This window comes from Falco naumanni, chromosome 20 (genome assembly GCF_017639655.2).
Source record: "Falco naumanni isolate bFalNau1 chromosome 20, bFalNau1.pat, whole genome shotgun sequence".
NCBI classification, from domain to species: Eukaryota; Metazoa; Chordata; class Aves; order Falconiformes; family Falconidae; genus Falco; species Falco naumanni.
Window position 1 is genome coordinate 464,122 of NC_054073.1, and position 19,585 is coordinate 483,706.

Below are 19,585 nucleotides of genomic sequence, written 5' to 3' on the forward strand. Positions count from 1 at the left end.
CCCCTCAGACCCCAAACCCTGGGCCCCACAGACCTTAAACCCATGGCCCCCACCACCCCCAAGCCCTTGTCCTACACTGAGCATCCTCCGAGGGCAGGATGAGTTTCTGTCCAAGTGCTCTCTTGAGGCCGCATCCTGCCAGTGCAGCATCTCCCCTGAGCTGCCCAGGGTACAGGCAGGACCAGAGCTGAGACCTAAACCTGTTGCCTCACCCCAAAGTATCAGGTGCAGGAAGACAAAAGGGAAAAAAAGAAAAAAAAAAAAAGTCAAAATGGGTTTATTTTATATATAAAAAAATTTGTACAGTTTTAGTTCCTCTATGAAAAAAAAAAACCAAAAACAAAAACCAAAAAACAACCAACCAACGAAACTTCCTACCACTGCCGTAATGCTTCGATCCACTGCAAACTGTAAAAACAAGCTTTTTATATATTAAAAAACAATTTTACATTTTACAATTTTCTACACGCATGCACAAGGTCTCGGCTCTGTGGGAAAAAAAAAAAAAAACCAACAAAAAAAACAACCAACCAAAAAACCAACCCAAAAATGAATGAAAAATGGTTTATTCTTCTTAAAATCCAAGTGGAAAATCCCCCCTCCCCGGCTGACCCATCCGCTCATGCTCACTGAAGTCTTTTTTTTTGCAGTAAAACCCCCCAAAATGGGCTCCCAGCGGCAGCTGCACTGATGGAGCGGGGGGGACCGGGGGGGTGGAACCTGGCTGCTTCGGCCTCATCAGGCTGGAAGATGCAGGGGGCGGCAGGGAGGGTCAGAAACTCCCGATAAATGGAAATTTCCCGGAAATGGGGAAAGCCAGCCCTGAGCAGCACAGTGCTCAATGGGGACGGACCCTGCAGGACCCCTCCAGCATCTCAATTTTGCTACTGGTACTTACTGGGGAAGCCCCCAGCTCCTCTAGGGTGGCACATGTGGCCAGCGTGCCACGGCCCGAGGGGCATCGGTAGCCCCCCGCCCCCTCCTCTGCCCCCAACTCCCCCCCTTTTAGTGCTTAGGACAAAATAAACCAATATCAAACCAACCGCACGGCTCCCCGGGATGAAATTTGGCAGCTCCCGTGCCCTAACCACCCCCCCACCCCCCCCCGCCCAGCCACAACACCCCCGGGACCCCCCCCACCCCCCACCCCGAGACCCCCGACCTGGCACAGTATGGCCGGACGATGGGATCTGGAGGGAAAAAAACCATCAAAAAAACCCACAAAAATTTAAAATAAATCCATGAGGTATTTGTGACCTTAACAAAACCAAGGGAAGGCAAAAGCTTTTGCATCCCTGCCGGCTGGCCAGCCCCCTGCTCGTGGGACCACCACGGGCCACCCATCACCGTGGGACGTTAACTAAGGACCTCATTGAGCCACCAGCCCTCACCACCCTCGCCAGGAACCCCTCGTTTCATTCATCCCACCCCAAGATTGGACCCCGAGAGCCGTTTGAAGCTGCTCTGCCTGCGACCCACAGCCACAGCTCCAACCAGCATGGGGAAACCCCATGGAGATGCTGCTGGGACTAGGCACATGTGTCACCTTGGGAGCAGGGAAACCACTTCAAAAACACCAAACAACTTCTGCTTCTCTTAAAAACTGGATTTTCACTTGCTTTTGTTAAGAGTTGAGCGTGGAAACCATCAGCAGAGAGGCGAGGAGGACGTTCCTACAGCCAGGAGCATCGCCGCTCTGGTGTCTTAGATGCAGGGGGAGGTTTTCATAGCAGCCACGGATTGCGGAGGTGTTTGGAAAATACTCCCCAAAAACATCTCTAGGATTAAAAACCAGCCCCAGACGCCGGGCAGTGGTTTAAGGCCAGAGCCAGGACAGTTGCCAGGTAAAAAACGGGCAAGCGCAGAAGGTCCTTGGGACCTGATGGTGCTTGAAGACGCTGGTGAGGAACATGGAAGAGTTAGCCCTTGGGTTATGGCACCGAAACGCCGTCTCCTTCCTGGCCGTGCCGCTGTCCTCCGCCGGGGGGGATGCTACAAGGACCTGGGTTTCAGGGAGGAGGAGGAGGAGGAGGAGGAGGAGGAGGAGGAGGAGGAGGAGGAGGAGGAGGAGGAGGAAAGGGCTCAGCCCACCCCAACGGGGACCAAGCCGAGGCAGAGGGCGAGTGATCACAGGTAGGCGATGGAGCTGGGCGTGCGCCTGCCGCAGTCCTTTCCCTCCAGCCATGGCCTCCCTAAGCCCCGGGAGAGACGGGGAGGATGAGACGGAGGGGTGCGGAGAGGGTCCTCCCCCCCCCGACCCCTCTCCATCCCTCTTCAGCTCACACGGAGGTCTCCGACTGCAGCCTCATGACGAACTTGTGCGACTTGGGGTCCACGAACTCCTCTGAGAGCTTGAAGAAGGGGATCTTCTTGGTGCTCACCACGAGGCTGAAGTCCTGGCGCTTCAGCACAAAGACCACCCCATCTTTCAGGCCGTTCGTCACCGGCTCCTCGCTGACCAGCGTCCACTGCTTGGCCAGCCAGCGGTCCTTGTGGTACTGGATGGTGGGCCCGGCCGTCAGGTACCGCTCAAGGAACGCCTTGGAGGAAGGAAAGGACACGGGGACGTCACCTTCCTACAGCTCAGCTGATTTTTATTTTTATTCTTTTGCAGCTTCAAGCTGCTCAGCAGGTCCTGCAGGAAAGACGTCCCCACGCGGCTGGTTCCCATCGCTGCGCATTGCGGGTTACACCCGCTTTTCTCACTGTGTCCCCCAACCCCTTACCCTCCCCGGGGAGGGGGGGACACTCTCACATGTGGGGAATAAAGAAAAAAACCCACCCAAGAACCTCTAGACCAAGCCCTTGGGCAAACCCACGGATCCATCCCGCCTCGCCGTGCCCTCCGCGCACCTTGGGCGTCATGTCGTGGGTGATGCAGAACTCGAGGTGCTGCAGGATGCTCTCCATGGTGTGGTAGGGCTGCTGCTTGGTGGTGCGCAGGTACTTCTGCATGGCCCGGGCCATGGAGGCGAAGATGGCCTGAGCCGCCTCCCGCGGGTCCATGATCTCCCGCGGGTTCTTCTGGTCCTCCTCCTGCAGCCGCTTGATGTGGGTGAAGGCTTCTTCCACCGCCACCACCAGCCTGTCGGGAGGAAAGCCAGGGATGTGGCCGCAGCGGGGCACAGCCCAGCCACGGGCACGAGACCCCCTGGGGTTGGGGGGAGCCACTCGCCCCCTGCTCTACCTACGGCTGCCAGGAGCCCACCCTCCCCCCCAAAACAATTTTGGGGGCAGATCTGTGCCACGCAACAGCCAGGCTTGGGCTGCGCTACCCCAAGAGCAGGGACACCTCATCTTAGGGGGGGGGTGGGGGCTGCAGGTGACCCCAGCAGCGCCCCCATCCCTCCTGCCAGCACAGCCCAGGTCCTCAGGGTGGGGGGGTGCTGGGATGGGTACCCTGTGGGGCGCCCAGCAAATCCCACTGCCGGCCCCGTACCTGGCGCGGCGTTTCCGCACCCTGCGCTCGTGCTCTGCCTCCTCGTAGTAATACTCGTTGTGGCTGTTGTCGCGCCTCCGGGCGGCCGCCGCGATGACGGCCCGCGACTGGCCCGTGGAGTTGTTCGTTGTGTTTTCTGCAGGGAAAAGGGTGAGGTGAGAGGGGGGGCAGGGGCGGGGGCTGGGGGGTGCCTGATGTTCTCCTGCCCCACAGCCAGGCTGCGGCGATCCTGCTCTGGGCTCTCCAGAGCGAAGAGGAGCCTCCGGAGAGGAAAACCACAAGGATGGGGAAGGGAAGGAGGAGAGAGAACGAGAGGAGAAGCCAGGGGAAGGGGAGCTCACCCTCGCCGAGGGAATAGACTTTAAACCCGGACATTTTCTTGGACAGGACGGATTTTGGCAGGTTGAGGAGGGCAGGGTTGTAGACCGGGAAATCGTGGTAATAATTCTCCAGGATCCACACGGCTGCTCGCTGGATGCTGCAGGGAGACACAGCCGGGCACGGGGAGGGGGGGCACAGAGAGCCGGTTAGCACCACGCCGAGGGTGGGGGGCGCGCACGGCCGGGGCAGGATGAGGAGGGAGGGATGGACAGCGTGTGCCAGCGGGAGCGGGGCTGCACCTGCCGCAGGACACGCAGCTCCTCCGGGCCGGCTGGTGCCACAGTGGGTGGCGGCACGGGCACAACCGCTCGCGGCTACAGGTGTGCACGTGCCCACACGTGGCTGCGCACCAATGCACACGCACCACCACACGTGGACATGCAGCGACGCGTGGGCACACACGCAATCAACGCGCACACATGAACGCGCACACATCACCGCCCCCCCGCTGCGCAGGAATGCGCGAGCACACACGTGTGTGCATCAACGCGCATCACGGGAATGCCCTGACACCCAGTGACGCCACGAAACGCGGGAACACCCCCCCAGCAGCCCCTACCTGAGGTGGCCGACGTTGTAGAAGCGGCTGGCGCCGTCGGCGGAGCGGACGGCTTTGAGGGTGAACTGGGGCTGGAGCTGGCGCAGCTCCAGCAGCACCACGGCCAGGTAGTGCACGAAGAGCAGCGCGTCCACCAGCGAGACGGCGTACTGCACCACCCCCTGGTAGTTGCGGTCCCGCGAGTCCAGGATGCGCACGCCATAGAAAAGCCAGTAGGAGACGACGAGGAGGAAGACGAGCACCATGAGCAACGCTCGGAAGACGAAAACGCGAGGGAAGAAGGCTTTGGGGCGACGGAAGAAGAGAGCCCAGCTGCCCAGCAGGAGGATGAGGAGTTTGAAGGCCACGGAGATGAAGAGCCCCTCGCAGGGTGTCCCGCAGGGCTCCAGCTCCTCCCGCCACAGCAGCTGGGGCAGGAGCATGAAGGCGAGGGGGGTGAGGAAGGCAAGCAGCGCCAGCGCCCCGGCCAGCGAGACGCCCAGGTGCCGGGAGCAGTCCAGGTGGGCGCTGTCCTCCATGTCCTTGGTGATGCGGGTGATGTCATCGTGCGAGATGCTGTGCTCTGACGTCCCCGTCACCACCGTGGTGGTCTCACCCCAGTTGTCATCCTGGGGAGGGCAGATGGGAGAGGGTTACACAGGTCCCCAGCACCCGGGGGGGCTGTTGGCTACGCTGGACCACCCCCATCCCCACTCCACCGCCTCCCATCCACCAAACCTCAAAGCCTGGCGTGCTGCCTGGTGCCATCACCCCCATTTAGACGGTGGAAACCTCAACCCAGGGTTGGGGGGGACGCAGCGATTTGGCCAGGACCCTCTAGGAAACCCCCGTCAGCAGCTCTGTGCCACGCTCCACCTCTCCAGCACCGGCGCGAGCAGCTTTGGAAGTGGGAAGCATCCTGCTTCCAGGCAAACCCCCTCATCAGTGGGGCCAGAAGGAACATGCCCGGCTGCCGTCCCAACACACCCTTGGTGCCGCCGGGCGGGCGGGTGCTGCCTCCCCCAGCCCTGCGCCTGGCAGAATCAAATCACCGGCGATCCAGCAGCTCAGAGCGCCGGACGAGTCTCCCGCAGGGTCCAACCCCCCCTTCCCCAGCCAGAGGGGTGCAGAAACGACCCCATTTGATTCCCTCCCAGTTAAAACGTGGCGTTTCAGTGGGGGGAGAAGATGTTGCCCCGCACACTCTCAGACTTTCACATTTTACGGCACTTCGGCATCCCTGAAACTTGGGGATTTATCGGATCCTATTTTTTTCCCCTGAGCTTCCACAGGAAAGCCGGTGATTTCATTCCAAATAGCAAACTAGAGCCGCAGCCTGGGGCTTTGCGGAGGGGTAGGATGCGGGAAGGGGGGGGGGGGGGGGGGGGGGGGGGAGAGGGATGCGGGGGAGAGGGATGCAGGGGAGAGGGATGCGGGGGAGAGGGATGCAGGGGAGAGGGATGCAGGGGAGAGGGATGCGGGGGAGAGGGATGCGGGGGAGAGGGATGCGGGGGAGAGGGATGCGGGGGAGAGGGATGCGGGGGGAGAGGGATGCGGGGGGAGAGGGATGCGGGGGAGAGGGATGCGGGGGAGGGTCCAGGAGGACCAGTCCACATCCCAGCCTGTCTCCAGGAAAATCCACGCTGCCATCAGCTTGCTCCGGCCACGGCCGGACTGGGCAAGCTCAGCCACCGGCATCCTGGCCACCGCAAACACTGGCCCCTGCCGGCGCCGACTCCTTGGTGGGGGAAGATGAAAAGAGCTGGAGCCGCCTGTGTAGGTGGCTGGGAGATGATTAAAGCCAGGGACTGGGCTCTGCGGCGGCCGGAGGGGTGCTGGCACCCAGCGTGGGGGTCACAGCAGTGCTACACCCACTGGCTCACACCCAGGGACCCCCGTGGGACCCCCGGGCTGGGGCAGCCGGTGGAGGGATGCGGCACGGGAGCCTCCTGGGCGCCAACCTCGTCGCTGGTGTGATCCTGCAGGCACTGAGTGAGGAGCTGAAGCTAATCCCTTGGGAGTGGATCCTCAGGGAGTGGATCCCCAGGCTGCTTCCCCGGGGCGCCGCCACAGCCTGTCCCCTTTCATTTGCACCCGCGCCGCCTGCCCACCCACCCTCCCCGCCGGGGCTGGACCCGTTCCCCAGCCCAGGGCCAACCCAACCGGCTCAACCGCTCCGCCGGGGAGCACCAGGAATGCCGGGAGCCCTCCCACCCTCGGCAGCATCCCCGTGGCGGAGCAGCGGTGCCAGCTTCCCTTCTCCCCCTGCCCAACTCACCCTCTCGTCCCCCCCGCGTCGATTCATTGTCCAACAGGGGCTCGCCCGGTGCTTGGATGGTCACCGACTTGTCCCCACGGCTCCCGTCCCGGCTTTTCGAGCGATGCCGGTCCCGCCGGTCCCTGGAAGGCAAAAGAAGGGTGCAACGTGGGTGCACCGGGGAGGGGGCACCCATTGTAGCTAGGGGACCCCCAGGGCACACCCTGACTCCTCACCTGTGCTTGCGGGAGCTGCGGGAATGCCCGGACTTGTAGGAATATCCCGAGTATTGCGACTCATTGTCCATGGTGTCGGGGCGCCGGGGCTTGTGCCGCTCCACGCCGAGGGGCTTGGGTCTCCCCGGCCCCGGGACAGCGGCCAGGGCCTCCTTCAGAGGGGGCTTCTTCAGGCCCAGGGGCACCTTCAAGAAGTCAACCGTCACCTTGAGGGACTCTATTTTGATCACCTGGTCGGGCTCGTCTCAGGAGAAAAGGGCTCGCCCGCCTGCGGAGGCGAAGGGAAGGGTCAGCGGCCACATCCTGGCAATGCCCCCGGGGTCCTGGCCACCGATGAGCATCCCCTTGCCCACCACATCCCCGCACCACCACGGTGGCAAACAGGGACGGGGCTTCAACAGGGAATCTGGGTCATTTTGGGGTGTTTTCTATTTTATCCCGTGTCCCAGCTGGGTCTGGGACGGCCACCTGCCTCCTTAACGATACTGTGTGATTAGCTTCTGGTTTGGGCGACTTACACTTTAATTAATATCACCGTCTTTTAACTGCCAAAAGAGAGCCTAGGGTGGGGGCCAAAAAAAAAATAAAAATAATAAAGGAATGAATAATTGGGCACAGGCAACATTTCAGGCCCATCTCGCAGCACGAGGCTCTGCCCGGACACGTTTCCCAGCACGGAGCCAGGATCTCAGGATCCTCAGGATCCAGGATCCTCAGGAGCATCGCTTTGCCCCGGCTCCAGCCCCCCTTGCCGCGCCAGCCTGAGCCGGGGGGAGCCAGGGGAAGGCAGGAGCTCCCGGAGCGCGGCGGCTCCGGGGATGGGTCCAGTCGCCACCACCAGCATCTGGGGACTGGTCCAGCATGGCAAGGCTGGCTCGGAGGAGATACCAACACCCTGCGCTGACTCACGGCTGCCACGTCGTTACCGGCCAGCCCCAAACGCCCATTACAGCCATCTGCTGTAAAAATATAAAATACAAATATATACACACACGGGACCCATCTACGCCCACCGATGGTGGGGGAGCTCTGCTGGGGTGGGAAAATCACACCCCGCTGGGGTCCCAGCCGGGCAAAGGCTCAGGGGATGCGGGCAGGGCCAGGCTCTGTGCCGGTGGCCTCCTGGGGTCACCCCACTGGCTTGGGGGACCCCCCAGCTGCTCACAGCCCCGTGGTGGGCGCGGGGGGGGCTTGTCCGTGAGCCCACCAAGGGGGAGACCCCGATACAGATGGGAAGCGCTGGGGACATCGCGCTGCCTGGCTTGTGCGGGGGGATGCTGGATGCTGCTGGGGGGTCCTCCTGCATTCACCCTAAGGGTGCTGGGGGGCTGTGGGCACTGGGCCACCCCAGGAGCCCCGAACCCCCTTCCCAGCCAGCAGCACACGCCGGGGGGGGCCGCGCCGGCTGTGTTTGGGGGTAGGCCTGCGCCGGGTTACCAGGGAAATGCCATTTCGACCAAATAAAACCCAAATGTCTTTTGGCCTCTTTTCCAAGGCCTCAGGGAGGGGGAGATGGGGGTCGAGGAGGCAAAAAGGAAAGGGGGGGGGGAATCTTTTGTCCCAGATGCTGGATGCTCACACATTTATCACTATGGAAACAAAAGCCCCCCTCCCTCCCGCTGGTTGTCTAGGAGATGGCAACAGGGCCAGGAGCTCGTCCCGGCATCCCCAGCGAGCGATGGGGGAAGGGGCCGGGAGAGAAAGGACCCCCCTGTGCCCCCCCCCAACCTCCTGCAGCCCCCTGTTCTGGGCTTTGTTTGCAGGCAGGGATCGGGTTTCTGCTGGGAACAATGCGCAGGGGGCCGAGGACAGCCTTGTCCCCAGTCTGGTCCATGAACACCATTAGGAGGTTGCTACTGGGGCAGGGGACGGAGCTGGGGGACTCACCGGCGAGGTCGGGGCGAGGCGGCTGCAGGCGGGTGCTGTTCCCCGTCCCGGCGGTCACCGAGGCACTTGGGGCATCCTGAGCCTCCGCTGGGGACCGCATCCAGCTGGCGGGCGCCGGAGGGGGGCTGCGCATGGGGGGGCCGCTCACGGGACGGGCGGCCGTGCCGGGGGTCCGCGGTCGAGCTGGGGGGAGCAAGAGAGAAGGGAATCAGGAGCCAGGCATCCCGGCCGCACGCGGATGCATTGCAGCATCCCCCTCCCCAGGGACGGGAACCACGCGTGTGCCGTGGCAGCCACCCAAGCCACACGTTTGGGGGAAGAGCCGCAGCGCGTCACATTGGCCACCGCCAGCCAAAGTCCTTGTCCTGCGGGTCACCCACCCCACTTCCCTCGGGGGCGCCCACCCCGTGAGAGCTCCTCGCTTGGCCTTGACCCCCGGCCAGCACCCGAGAGGAGCGATGGGAGGAAAACAAGGGTGGGCTGGACACCCCCACGGACACCATGACAGTCCAAAACCTGCCCCAGCATCACCTCCACGCCACACCAGCACCCTGCCCGGTACCCTGGCACCCTGTGGCCACCTGCCACAGGATGCGACCCTCCCCGAGGTGTCCAGAGCCGGGCTGAGCACCGCTCCAGCCAGAGCCAGGCACTCCCAGAGAGGTGAAAGCCAAAGTCAAGACGGGGTTTTCCAACACATCTCAGCGATTCCAGGCACCAGCCCGTGGATTTAACGCTCCTTGGCCACCACAATCCTGCGGCCAGCAGCCACGCTTCAGGTTCACCCTTGAGTCACGGGTCCCCACAGGGGCATGGGGACCCCCAGGGCCATCCAGGTCCCAAAAGCAAAGCCAGAGATGAAGGCTGATCTGTTCAGAAGGAGAACAAGACGCGCCGATCCGTTCAGAGGGAGAAGATGACACGCATTTCCACGGGGAGCGAGCAACGGGCCACGGAACGGCTGCAGAGGGCTGAGCCCGGCGCTGCATTCAGGAGCCGGTGACGGGGCAGAGGTTACGGGCAGAGGCTCCGGGGCTCTCTCCCAGGGCACAGCAGCGGCACGGGACGCTTTGCTCCGGCGTGATCCATGGATGAACCACAGGCGATCTCTGCACCCACACCAGGGCTCAGCTCTGGCCGACGAGGACCCTCTGTCTTGCCCATCCCAAAACTTTCTCCCCAGCAAAGCCTGGTGGGGGGAATAACCCCCAAGCCGGCAGATTTGCAAGGTTAATTTGTCAATCAAGCAGCCATCCCGCACATCGCTGGCGCCCGGAGCTCCTTGTCCTCCTGTCCCACGGCCGCTCCGGTGCCGGCGGAGCAAGTCGGCTGCTCCGGCTGGGAAGAAAGAGATTTTTTGTTTTGATGGTTTGCCCGGCAGAGTGAGGAAAGCCGGTTCAGCAGCCCAAGGTGCTCAGGTGGAGCGGCTGGAAATGGATGCCTTGTCTCCAGGAGGAGAAGCAGCTTCGTCTTACAGAGCCCACGGAGACGCTGAGCAACCGCCGAGGGCTGGGAGCGAGAGCCAGACGCATGCAAACGAGGAGGAAAACTCACATTTTTAATAGCGAGGTGATTAACCATCAGAACAAACTCCCCAGGGGAGGAGAGGATTTGCCATCACTTCACATCTTCAAGTCCAGACTGGATGGCTTCTTGGGATGATGCTGGAGCACATCACAGGGTTCAAAGCGGAGAGAGTGCGGCTGGAGCTTCGGGGCGGTCAGAAAAGCCACTGCCGCCGTCTCTCCTGCCTTGGAGTCCGTGAACCTCAAAGACGAGCTTTCTTTTGCATTCAAATGCTCAAAAAAATTGAAATAAAAAATAAAAAAATCCAAGCATTTCTAGATGAAAAAGTTTTCTTATTTCAAACAGCTCCAGGGTAAATCCCAAGAGGGAAATCCTCTCCTCCCGTCCCTGCCGAGGCAGCGTGCCCCTCGGTCCGGGCAGCACAAATCCACGCCACGTGGCTCTCTGCCACGGCACCAAGGGATGGGCACAACGTTTGCTGGAGAAAAAAAACCCGCTTTGAGCAAAGGGCAGAGGAAGAAACCGGTGGCAGAACAGCTCCTTTCGTGGCCAAGAGGGTTGGGACCGATCTGGCCGCCTTCGCGCTGGAGCGGATCGGTGAGCGCCCACAGCTCAGTGACTCGCACCTGGGTCAACTCGCTAAATGCCAGCGTTCAACCAGGATGCTGCCCTGTGGTTATGAGAGGGGTGGGAACAGCCCTTCGCACGCCGGCCATAGCCCGCTTCCCACTGCCAGGGCCAAGCAGGAGCAGGAGGAAACATCGGCTGCACCCGGGCAGGCGCTTTCCAGCGAGACACGACAAGCATCACGGTGACTGGGAAACTGAGTCACAGGCCAGGAGGACCCCGGGGTCCTGGATTCCCGGCACATGACTCTGCCGCTGTTCATCCTCCCAATAAACCCCGGAGGGCTGGAAACATGGCTCTACTCATGACAGAAATGGGGAAACTGAGGCACACCGCAAGCCAGAGTCCATAGCTGTTTACAGACAGGCAAAAAACCTAACGCCAGCCTCAGCCCTGCCGCACACCCTAATTTTTAGGCGGTCCTCCCTCACCGTTCCGACACTGGGGAGGTTGGCCCGGGGACCCCTGAAGATGCCCAAGGTGGGGATGCTGCTGGAACGCCTCCAAAGCCAGCCTGGGAACGGGAGGCACCTCCCGGCGCCGGCCCAGGGGTCTGCTGAGCCCAGCGCCCGGCACATTTCTTGCTTGGCTACACACACACGCCTTGCTGCTTCTGCACAATGGGCGGCTTCCCCGGCCGGCCACCACCGCGGTCCCCCGCCGGCCACCAGCCCCTCGAGCCCCGCGCTGCCAAGGGAGCAGGGGGTGGTGGTGGGGGGACGGAGCAGTGGCCCTATATCACATACGCACCGAACGCTGGGGGGACGGAGGAGGCTGCAGCGAGCGGGGTGCCCGCAGGTGACCTGCTACAAGCAGAAGGTGGGCGCATGGCTGGGAAAATCCCTGTGGGCGCTCCTGCTCGGGCTGGGGTGGGGGAGACAGGCTCCCCAGGCAGGAGCTGGGGGGTCACAGCAGGTGTGTCCCCCCCCCCCCTCATGCCACATCTATTAAAGCCCCAAGCATCAGCCATGCACCATCGACCAAGAAGCTGGGGAGAGGCGGCCAAGGCGCGTCGCTGTCCTCCCCCTGTCCGCACGCCCCCTCCAGAAGCACAAACACAGACAATTTTCCTTCCTTTCTCCCCGGGCCATATCCAGCCCGGGCCATATCCAGCCCGGGCCATATCCAGCCCGCATCCCCTCTCGGCTGGCAGAGCTGAGGCTTCTTGGCAAGCTCACAGCACCTTCCTCACCCGAGGCTGCTCCGCACCTTTTCCACGGCCGAGTCCCCCCCCGTGCCGGTCCAGCCCCAGCTCCAGAGGTGCCGTTGCTGGGAGAAATCCACAAACTTCCAGCTCTTTGGTCCGTTGGCAGGACCAGGCGCTTCAGAGGGACGCGGGAAAGGCCCTTGGGAAGCCCGAGCGGCTTAATCCAACTCCCCCATGGGGTCTCATTCTGCTCTCAAATTGCTCAGCGTCAGCTTGGATGCAGAAGGTTTAATATCCCTTCCAAACTGCCAGCTTTAATTAGGATCACTCGGGATTGTTACAATATCCACAGGAACGTCCAGTCCCTCCAGCGCTTGGTCCCCACCAAGTTTGCTCCAGCGGGGATGTCCCACTGCGACTAGGGGACAAAGCCCAGCCTTTCCCCCGGCATTTCAATCCCGCTGCGTGTCCGGGAGCGATGGAGGTCGCAGCCGCATCGAGCGGCAGGGATGCACTAGCTGCCTCCTCGCAGGTAAAAAACGACTGCACCTCGATCTAGAACCAGAGGGAGAAAAAAAAAAAAAATAAAAAATGTACAAAAAAGCTGGGATTTGCATGAGAACGGGGCTTGGATGAAAAGAAAAGGTATTTGCATTGCAAAACTGGCCGGCACCAAGGGATCCTAACTGCAGCCCTACAGCCAGCCAAGCTCCCAGGCCGGCTCACCTGCCTCATCTCCCCCTTCCCAGGGCTCAGCACCGGGCAGAGGGGCTCAGCCCCCACCCCTGAACCCCGACACCTCCCGCCTGCCTTGGCCCCAGCTCGCCAGAAGCACACAAGGCTTCCTGGGAAGACGAGCACCAGCTTCAACCTCACGGTTCCTGGTGCCGGCTCTGGCATCATGATGCCCAGCACATCGCCAGCCCCATGGCGAGGTCCTGCCAGCTCTCCCTGTCCCCTCCTGCTCCCACCGCCCCGCCGCTGGCACCTCCACCTGGGATGCCGGCACCTCGCCACAAACCTACGGTCACCCTGGGGCACAGGAGGATGCGACAGCTGGAGTCCCAGGCTGCTTCCCTGCTGGTCACGAGCATCCCAGCGGTGCCGCAGGGCGCTGGGACAAGGTGAGCCGAGGAGGTGCAGGGGTCCATGCTCGTGGTTACGGCTGTTGCTCGGATGTCAGCATGTTCTCCCAGAGCATCATTGGAAGCTCTGTCCCCAAGGATCTGCAGCCACATCCCAAAAGGCCGGTTCCTAGCCCAAAAAGGCCGGTTCCTAGCCCAAAAGGGCCGGCTTCTAGCCCAAAAGGGCCACCCACAGCATCAACAACTGCGCTTTTAGATCAATTATAGCTCTGCTCCATCCGCTCCGGGTGCCTAATCCTTAACCCTACTAAATCCCACCAGGCAGACAGCGTTATCTGCATCCCGGAGCCTGGAAAAGCAGCGTAGAGACGGGATCCATCTGGGTCCAGGCAAGGAGGAAGGCGACCGCATTCACCCACCGACCGCATTCACCCACCGACTGCAGTGCTCGGGGCGGCAAACGCCTTTTGGAGAGGGGAACCCCCCCCTCGTGTGGGGTCTGGCTTTGGTGGCTGGTCCTGCCGTGCCGGTGCCACGATGCCCGTGGGTCTGAGCACTCGCCGGCTTCATCGCTGGCCCTCGCCGGGGGGGGCAGCCAGCGAAAGCCCGTGGTTTCCTCCGAGGCCCCCTCGCAAGCATCCCGGCCGGACAATAAAGCCATAAAGCATCCGCTGGCCACACTGGCCCGCAGCCAACAGCCCCCCACATCCAAAATTAAGTCAGACCAAAGATGTGGGGTTGCTTCAGCCCTGCCTGATGCTAGGGGTGGGGGGGCTCCCTGCCTCCCCCCCCCCCCCCCGCCAAGCCTTCTCTGGCCCCATTGTCTGCAAGCTGCTGAAAACAAGAAACCACATCAATGATGGCAATGGCTGAAGGCAGCCCAGGAGCAGCGGGATGGGCGGCCGTGCCACCAGGATGGGGGTATCCCATGGGACCCGGTGACCCGCGACCCTAAACCACCCACCCCACGGTCCAGCAGCCAGGCAAGGAGCCATCGCTCCAGTGGACGCTGCTAATTAAATCAGCTGGTCTCATCCCCAGCTCCAGCCCCCCCAGCACAAAGACAGCGTAAATACAGGGGAGCAGCCGGGGATGGCATCGACTCCGGCTGCCTCCGAGCCCGCTCGGTCCCAACACAATCCTGAATCGCTGTGATTAAGCAACAGCCGTCCCCAGAGGCTCCATGAAGCTAATATTTAATTCTTCTTCATTCCCCCCCCTTCGGTTATTATACCAAGGCCTGGAGGAGGGGGGGACCAGACCCTACACCTTCTCCCAAGGAAATAAAGCCTCTGGGCAGCCCGGCCGGAGCAGCAGAGCCGCTGTCGGAGCTCGGTGCGGAGCGCAGGGAACTCCCTGTTGTCTCAGGGCACCGAGCCAGGATGGGACCAAGAGAAACCGGATCAGAATCCGGCCGGGTCTGTCCCGGGAGCAGGTGAGTGCGGGCAGGGATGGGCGCAGCGGGCACCCCCTGCCTCCCAGCACCCACAAGATCCCAGCAGGAGCATCGGCCGCGTCCCCCGCGCAGCCGCCCAGCCCTGGCATGGGGCAGGTGGCGGGGCGGGTGCCCCATGGGTGCCCACCCTTGTCACCCCCCGGTCACTGGTGGGGTCGTGCTCTTGCTCGCAGGGGGGGAGCCCTGTGCTCGCCCCCACGCTGGGCACAAAGGGCTGGGGGGCCAAGCGGGTGCCTGATGGCAGCAGCCCAGTGAAGTCCAGGATCAGCGTACCCGCTACAAAGCGGGAAACCCACAGCCACCAGTGCCAGGCTGGGGGCAACTGGGGGGACACCCACCCACCCTGCTGCATTCCCCCCCCTCCCCATCCCCAGGGAGGTCCCCCAGCGCCAGCCGAGCCTGGCAAAAAGGGAGCAAACCAGCACCCAGGGCCCACCCCTGGGGGCACCCTCAGCATCCCCCACCCTAACTCTGGGTTTGGGGAGGGGGTGGGTGTACCCAGCCCCGCATCCCCCCCCCCACCACGCAGCGAGGCACCCCCGGCTCGGGGCTGGCCGAGCAGCCGCTCCCCGCCTGGCTGCCGGCCCAGGAAAGTCCCCGGCTTCCCAGGCCCTTCCTGCGGGGACCGGCCCCGGGTGTCCCCCCCCTCGCAGCCCAGCCCTACCCTGGGGGCCACCCCGCACCCCAGACGCCCCCCCCCCCCCGCCCCCCTTTCCCCGCACTCACCATCGCGCCGCACCTTTGTGCGCGTCCCCCCCGCACAGAAATCCCGGGGCTGCTGCGGCGGCGGCGGCGGCGGCGGCGGAGGAGGAGGAGGAAGAGGAGGAGGAGGCGGAGGAAACCCCGAATCCCAGCGGAGCGCCCCCCCCCCCCCCCCCCGCCGTGCGCCCGGCCCCGGCCCGGCAGCCCCCCCCCCCCCGCCGCAGTTACCGGCCGCCCCCCCCCCCCCCCCGCGCCCGCCCATTGTCTCGGCTTCGCGCTGCCGGGGCCATTGTCTGGGTGGGGGGGGACGACACAGACACGACCCCCGGCTCCCAGCCCCCATCCTGCATCCCACCATGTGGGAGCCGCTGGGGGGGCTCAGCCCCACTGGTCACCCCCCCGGATTCAGCGGTGGGTGGGGTGATGCCCCCCCCAGGGTCACCCAGGCTGGCACGGGGGAAGGATGACCCTTCGCCTTGGCAAAGGTGCACACCCCCCCCCCCGCGTTGGAGGGGGGGGTTGGGGTCGTGCTCCGGCTCCCACCTTTGTGCCCTGCTGATTTGGGGTAGGGGGGACTGATGCGCGTGGGAACAAGCACACACACCCCCCTCCCCAAACCGGCTCCATTGCCCAGGTCTGGCTCTACAACCCCGCACCCCCCCCTCAACGGTGGAGGGTCCGGCCGAGCCCCTCGCGTGTGTGGGGGGGTGTGACCTGGGAACAGGTCACAGCACGTGGGACCCCCCCGGTGCCGGAGGGGCAGCTGTGACCCCCCCCAAACACACTGTGTGGGAACACATGGAACACCCCCCGCCCCCCAAAGTCCTGCTCCCCACGGAGCAAGGACCCGAGGGAGGGTGTGGGGGTGGGCAGACACCTGCAGACCACCCGCTTGAGTGAGGGAGGTGGGGAAGACAGGCAAGCCCCCACACCACGGGTGGGGGGTCCCTTGGGGTGGTGGTGTCACCAGCCCCTCGCCCAGCAGGGCCCGTGGGAAGCAGCCTGTGCTCTCACGGAGAACTCGCCCCCCCCCCGGGGTGCTACTGGGGGGGGGGGGGGGGGGGGGGCGCACTGCTCTACAGAGGGGGACGCAGCACGCCCCCTGCTCCAGAGAGACCCTTAATCAAAGACCCCCACACGCAGGGGTGCAAAACTAGTCCATTTATTGGGTGAGGGGAAGGTCAGGAGGCGCGGGGACCCCCCGCCCCACGCGTGGGGGACCCCACGGCGGGGGCACATCACCTGCCCGGAACAGCCGGACCGCGCCGCCGGGCGCTTTATATCAATGAGCGAGGCTGGGAACGGGTCGGGCCCGCCCCCCCGCGCTGCCCAATGGCGTGCGGCGCTCTCCTTCCGGCGCGGGCCATTGGCTGGATTTAAATGGCTTGTTTTGCCTTAATGGGGAGGAGGGTTTGGGGGCGGGAGGGAGCGATGGGGCAGGGGCAGGGGCAGGGGCAGGGGCAGGGGCAGGGGCAGGGGCAGGGGCAGGGGCAGGGGCAGGTTAAAGCTAATGCTTGGCTTGGCCCGGCCCATCCCAATCCATTCCCATCCCTGTCCAGGCCAGGCTGGAGGGGTCCTGCCCCGTCTGAGCCCTGGCACAGCTCAGCCCATATGTTTTGGGTCCCTCTGGGTCATCTCCCCACCAGTGTGTGCCCCAGAAGCCGAGGAGGGTGATGGCTGGCAGCATCCTCAGCGCAGCATCCAGAAACACGTGGTCCAGGCTGAGCTGGGTGAGAGCTGCTGGGTCAGAGAGGACGGAGGGAGGGGGCAGCAGAGCTGTAAGCTGGGGGACAGAGCTCGGGGTGCCTCAGGAGAGACCCCCTGAGTGTGGCCAGCTTATCCCTCCCTTATTTATGGAGGGTCTTGGCTCTTGTGGAGGAGCCCATCTAGGAGTCGTCGTGGCTTCTGCCCCCAGGTGCCCCATGCAGCGCAGATGGTGACACTTATCCCAGTGTTTTCCGACCTCTCAGCTGGGCTCTGCCGGGCTCTCCCAGCTCTGGCCTGTTCCCTGGGACAGCTTGCACAGCCTGGGGGCTGCTCCAGGTCCCTCTCTGCCTCCACCTACAACATGGCAGAGACACGATGCCATGTCCTGCACTGGCTGTGGAGGCTTGAGGGAGAGGGATCCTACCCTGTGCTGGTCCCCTGGCTCCTGGCACAGAACTGGGGGATCAGTGCCCCCCCTTCTCACCTGGCTCAGTGGCCTGTGTGAGTCGCTGGAGCAGCCTTGAGGTGTAAACTTGGGGGTGCAGCCAAGTGTGGCTCCCTGTGACCCAGCAGGGCTTGGGGGTCGCTGCCGGCTGTGGGCCCCCTCTGCTCTCCCTTCCCCCTGCGGCCAGCTGCCCCGGGCTGTCCCCTTGCTCCTGTTCCAGCTCCGGGAGTGATTAATGGGCCCTCAGAGCACGTTCCTGGCCAGCTGGAGTTGCTGGAGCCTCCCTGCCATCTGGGAAGGGCTGCATTGTTCCACCTTGTGATTTACAGGGACGGTCCCCTCCCTCTGCACCCTGCTCTCGGGTCAGAGGAGCCCGCCTGGCTCTGCAGGGTGCTCAGCCCTGTCCCAGCAGCGCACCTGGGATCAGCAGTGCACAGGGTGCTGGGTGCTTCCCATCCATCTCCTGGGCACAATGGAGTTCCCAGAACCAGCTCTGTCTTGCCTTGTTCTTGGAAATGACCTTCTGCAGAGCAGGGAAGACCCAGGGCCCTTGCCAAATCCTCATACACCGCCCTGAGCCCCCTCGCACCCTCTGGACCCCCCCCTCCTTGCCCAGAGCTGCCCCACCACCCTACAGACTAACAATCAGATGTCAGGCAGGTCCAATGCCCATCGGTCCCAAGGCATCCCGGCCAGGCTTCCCACTCCGAAGGGAGGCGGGCAGAGGCTCCGGGCAGATAACTCCAGAGATTAGGAATCCTAGGAAGCAGGGTGGCTAGCCTCTCCCTGCCCCGGGCAGGATCAGTAGCACCTAACCCATCCCCCCAGACATTTGTCTGCAAGCCCTGGGGCACCAGAGCTTCCTGGGCCACTGGCCCTCCTTTCCCAGTGCCACCCAGTGTGGAACCTGCCTGGGGACACACACATGGATCCCAAGCTGCTCCTGCTGCATGCCCTCACACCCAGCTTTTGCCACGCCGTTGTCTCTGGTCTCGGTCCAGATGGATCCTTTCTCTCTGGCACAAAATCAAGGGCGTGAGGCGTCTGACGGACCATCAGCTCCTGCCCCAGGTCTCGGAGGAAGGGATCAGATACGGACGGGATCAGATACGGATGGGACCAGATACGGAGAGATCAGATCCGTGCTTTATCTAGCGAGACTGTTGGGCCTCTTGGGCCAGAGCTTGTCTCTCCCAGTCGCCTGCCTCTGATGGGCACTGTGGCCTCGGGGGACCCTCACGCTCTAAACCAAGCATGAAACGAGAGTTTAAAACGATGGGGCACAGGAGATGCTTTTGGGAAGGTCTCCCATGTGCGCACGGGTGCCGTTCGCCTTTGTCCCTTGTCCCAGTCCCAGACCTGCCCGAGAGCTGCATTGGGTCCCTTCGCAGAGGACAGGGATGCTCCAGGGCCCGGCTGGCAGGGATGGGGGTCCCCAGCCTGGGGGGTGACAGAGGTCTGGTGTGAGCATGCAGGGCCCCGTGCTGGGGACCCGGCAGATGGCACTGCCGCCTCACGCAGGCGAGCTGGGGACACAGCTGCTGCCCACGGTGACATCCCCGGGGAGCAGGGCACACGCAGGCAGCCTGGCCCTGGGGCAGCGGGCTGAAACGAGGGGTGTCCTTCCCCCTTCCCAAACTGGAATGTCATGTCCTGCCCCGGCTACTCCTTTTTGGGGGAGGAAGGGACGTGGAATGGGGCCAGCAGCCACCCCCACCACATTGTCTCCGGGGCAGGGACACAGAACTGCCACTGAGCAAAAGCAGCTGCACGGTTCCATGCACATCTGTTTATCTCCACCTTCAGGACCATTTTCCATGGGTATTTTTCAAATGAAAACATTCCTCGTGCACAGACCTACCTGTGCCCTGGGTGTCCTCCAGAGGCTAGGAGAGGGATGGAGAGATGGAGATGTGTATGGGGAAGAGGGAAGGAAGAGGGATGGAGAGATGGAGATGTGTATGGAGAAGAGGGATGGAGAGATGGAGATGTGTATGGGGAAGAGGGAAGGAAGAGGGATGGAGAGATGGAGATGTGTATGGGGAAGAGGGAAGGAAGTAGCTGTGGGGGCAGAGTTGGGAAGTGTCTAGGAAAATGCTCTGGGAGATAGTGGAGAAGCGGAGCTGCCTGTTACCTCGATGCCCGCGAGCA

General features: G+C 63.1%; 1 protein-coding gene across 1 annotated transcript; it reads right to left on the reverse strand.

Annotated features, from left to right (window-relative positions):
- Positions 1-1,591: 1,591 nt before the first annotated feature.
- VANGL2 (VANGL planar cell polarity protein 2) lies at positions 1,592-14,056 on the reverse strand. Its single transcript, XM_040577941.1, is given in 10 exon segments — positions 1,592-2,540; positions 2,854-3,085; positions 3,440-3,575; positions 3,781-3,917; positions 4,380-4,987; positions 6,637-6,648; positions 6,650-6,758; positions 6,852-7,119; positions 8,739-12,594; positions 13,061-14,056. Coding segments are annotated over 8 exon segments (1,566 nt in total). The 5' UTR covers positions 6,923-7,119; positions 8,739-12,594; positions 13,061-14,056; the 3' UTR covers positions 1,592-2,279.
- Positions 14,057-19,585: the final 5,529 nt, after the last annotated feature.